General features: G+C 25.6%; 1 protein-coding gene across 1 annotated transcript; it reads right to left on the minus strand.

The window, feature by feature from the left end:
• Positions 1 to 330: 330 nt before the first annotated feature.
• On the minus strand, positions 331 to 3,083 carry LOC101493270 (probable carboxylesterase 9). Its single transcript, XM_004510847.4, has 2 exons — positions 2,286 to 3,083; positions 331 to 760 (listed from the first exon to the last, which is right to left on the minus strand). Exons 1-2 carry the CDS (start codon positions 2,909 to 2,911, stop codon positions 430 to 432), a joined length of 957 nt encoding a protein of 318 aa, XP_004510904.1. The 5' UTR covers positions 2,912 to 3,083; the 3' UTR covers positions 331 to 429.
• Positions 3,084 to 3,429: the final 346 nt, after the last annotated feature.

The following is a 3,429-nucleotide window of genomic DNA, read 5'->3' on the forward strand; positions in this document are numbered from 1 at the left end:
AGTGTATTTAAAACATCTCCAATGATAATATTTAAAATAATTTACTCTACGCTTTTACATAGACCAATTCAAATTTAAAATATCCATATATTTTTACTATAATGAAAAATTTCATCTATAGAATTGTTTAACTTAAAATATTATTTCTCTCTTCCACTTTAACACTTTCAAATATATAGAAATAATATTTTAGTATTATGAAATTCACTTTTAAAATTCCTTAAATATATTACTTTAGCTAAATTGATGGAACTCAATCCAAATAATAGTTTAATATTAAGATATCTCTATAAAACTTTTATATACTCTTAGCCCTACGTTGCACCAAACTTGCATTGATAAATCAAATTATAAGGATACAAATTAAAAAGTGTACATATATATTTGTTGATTCCAATTATAATTAACTAAACTAACTATGACAAAAACTCAAAGTATAAACTCGCTTGCAATATTTATAACCGCAGTAGCTCTAGCAGGGTCAACCATGTCAATATTGTGGAACCCCACAGGATCAAACTTTGCTTCCACTTGGACCCCACATTTGGCCAACATTGTCACAAATTGTTGTTGTCGATCAACCATGATGTCACCACCAAAGCCAATAACAAGACATCTCCCTAACTTCCTCACATTATCTAAATGTGGACCTTTCACCATGGGATTGCAATACCTATGGTCACGGTCTGTTTCCTTAGGCAAAGCTAATTCCCACATCATGTCCAACACTGGTAATGGCAAAGTCTGGTCTGTGGCAAACCTTTTGCAAAATAAAATAAAATAATAATAAAGTAAGTAATATTAATTGTGGAATACAAAATTAAAGTTTATTTATAGTTTTGATTTTTTTAGTTTTATTTACTTTTAAAATTTATCTGTATTTATAAATCTCTTAGTTTTGGTATTTTTCTTAAATTTTTAGTGATGTAAAAATAATGATGTAATATATTTTAATTAATTCAGTATATAATATAATGATAATGTAAAATCATTTAGATAAATCAATTATATATTTACTCATGAATTAAATTATAGAAATGAATATTATTTAAAAGTTAAAAATGAAGTTTTTAAGAGATTTTCTTGTAATATAATAATTGTTGATAATTTAAAATTATCATATTATATGTCAAGTTATTTAAAACATGTTATTTATCAATTTTTAGTCTAAAAATTCAAATGTGGATCAAAACTAAAAGATTTTAAAATAGAAAAATCAATTTAATAAACATATAAAAATAAGAGTATCAAAACTTTAATTAAATATAAAATTAAAATAAAATTAACAAATTTCTTATAGTATCATAATTTTTTATGATTCAAAATCATCGTATTATATGTCAAGTTAATTAAAATATTTAATATACTAATTTTTAGTCCAAAATTCTAAATGATGACCAAAACTAAGATTTTAAAATGGAAAAAACAATTTAAAAAATATGTAAATTAAGAGGGTCAAAACTCAAATAAAAATAAAATTAACCAACGTGGTCGGGAATGGTGAAACTAATTCAAATCAACACTAAGAAAAAATATATTTATATGTAATGTCTAATGTGCCTCAAATAGAATTAACTCAAATAAAATAATTTATAAAAACTAAAAAACTTAAAATAAAATGAAGACTTATACTATGAGAAATCACTTTTTTATTGTTATAAAAATCACTTTTTTGACCACTAAAATCATAAAAATTAAAGTCTCTTGTAAATATAATTCAAATAAAAAAAAAAGATATTTAATATTTTGAAATGCAACTTCCACAATATTATCTTTGTTTCACATAAAATTTCATAAATAAGCTCGTTGGAAAAAATTATTAAAAATAAAGATAAGCAATTTTTGTTGTGTTTGTGAATCCCTTAATGTACACAAAGGGAGATGTAACAATTTAGTCTTGTAAAAATAACTTAAGTTTTAGGGACAATTTGTTAGATGAAATGAAACGAGATTTTAATTTCATATTTATAAAAATAATTTTTACAAAAATTTATTCAAAAATAGTAGAAATTATTTTAGACTAATTTGTTATATATTAAAAATATAATACTTTAAAAACCATTTCCTTTCTAAAATTTCAATGAAACTTTTACTCTTATAAATCCAATAATTACTATTTAACACATTTTTCTTTATAAATATGAATGTGATGTTAAATGAAGAAAGAAAGAAAAACATTATTTATAAATAAACAAAAAAATTAAAGATTCTATAAGATTTTCATAAATAAATAAAAAATGCGACAAATTAGATTTAATATAAAAAAATAATAAAACTTAAATAACCTTATTTCTGATGGAGTCCTTTTCTCTCCAGAAAACATAGGTTGATTCATAATTAAACCACAAATTCTGAGAGGTTCCAAATCCATATCTGCAATTTGCATAGCTACATTGAATGCAATGTTCCCACCACAACCACATCCATAAATATAACACCTCGAAAAATCACCATAGTCTCTCAACCATGTTTCTCCATTAGGATCCGTCACTTGTTTTTTCACCCACAACACTGTTTCCCGGGCATCCTGATATTGTCCGGGAAGTCTAGTCTCTGGTGCCCAACGATAGGCAACAGAGACAACAATACTAGGAACATTAGAAGCAAGATTCGATGTTGTTTTATGGACATCAGAATCAGCTGGACTTAATAGTATCCAACCACCGTTATGAAAATAAATTAATATCGGTAAACGAGCCACGGTAGTATCGTTTGATGGAATTTTTGTTGGACGAAAAAGTCGAACCCATAATTGTTTCTCATCGTTGATTGTTATATCTTTGGAGACGGTGGAAATTCCCGGACAAGGATCAGGATTTGTGTCGATTTTGGGAGTGGTGTAGCCACGGTAGAGAGTTCCGTCGGGATTGTAACTCAAACCAAAATGGTTGTATGGATCAAATTGAGACATAGTTTTTGTTTGAAAGATGATGGTGAAAGAATGAAGCAAGAAAAAAAATTTAAATAATTGTGAATTGTGATTATGAGTATGTGTGGGTCGGTTAATTGATTTTCTAAAAGTGAGAATTTGGTGGATCTTAGGGGAAATTTTATTGGCATTGTGTGGAAGGTTACATGGTAGAGTTGCTTAGCCTAACAAGTGTAACGTTTTGCACCTAGTGAATTTATGTAACGGTGCTAATGTTTTAAGAAAAGTTAAAATTTATGAGCATTGTGTATAGCAAGACCGTCAAATTTGAGATATACATTAATTAAGAATATTGGATAAACTCAAAATCACTTTCTCCTTAGTTTTTATGTTTTAATTTAATTAATAAAATATCGTTTCGGTTAAGTTGTAAAAAAATTAAAAATATTTTTTATATGACTTATTTATACATATACTATCACTAAAATAAAAATAATATAATTTTTCAACTTAATAATAAAATATATAAATATTTACCGGTAGATACCGAGTCATTATAA

Source organism: Cicer arietinum, chromosome 7 (genome assembly GCF_000331145.2).
Source record: "Cicer arietinum cultivar CDC Frontier isolate Library 1 chromosome 7, Cicar.CDCFrontier_v2.0, whole genome shotgun sequence".
NCBI classification, from domain to species: domain Eukaryota; kingdom Viridiplantae; phylum Streptophyta; class Magnoliopsida; order Fabales; family Fabaceae; genus Cicer; species Cicer arietinum.

Bases quoted from the DNA above. Each gene is read 5' to 3' on its own strand.
- LOC101493270 (XM_004510847.4), bottom strand. From the start codon at position 2,911: ATGTCTCAATTTGATCCATACAACCATTTTGGTTTGAGTTACAATCCC. The intron at 761-2,285 runs GTTATTTAAGTT...ATTTTGCAAAAG, and splicing joins AGGACTCCATCAGAAATAAG to GTTTGCCACAGACCAGACTT.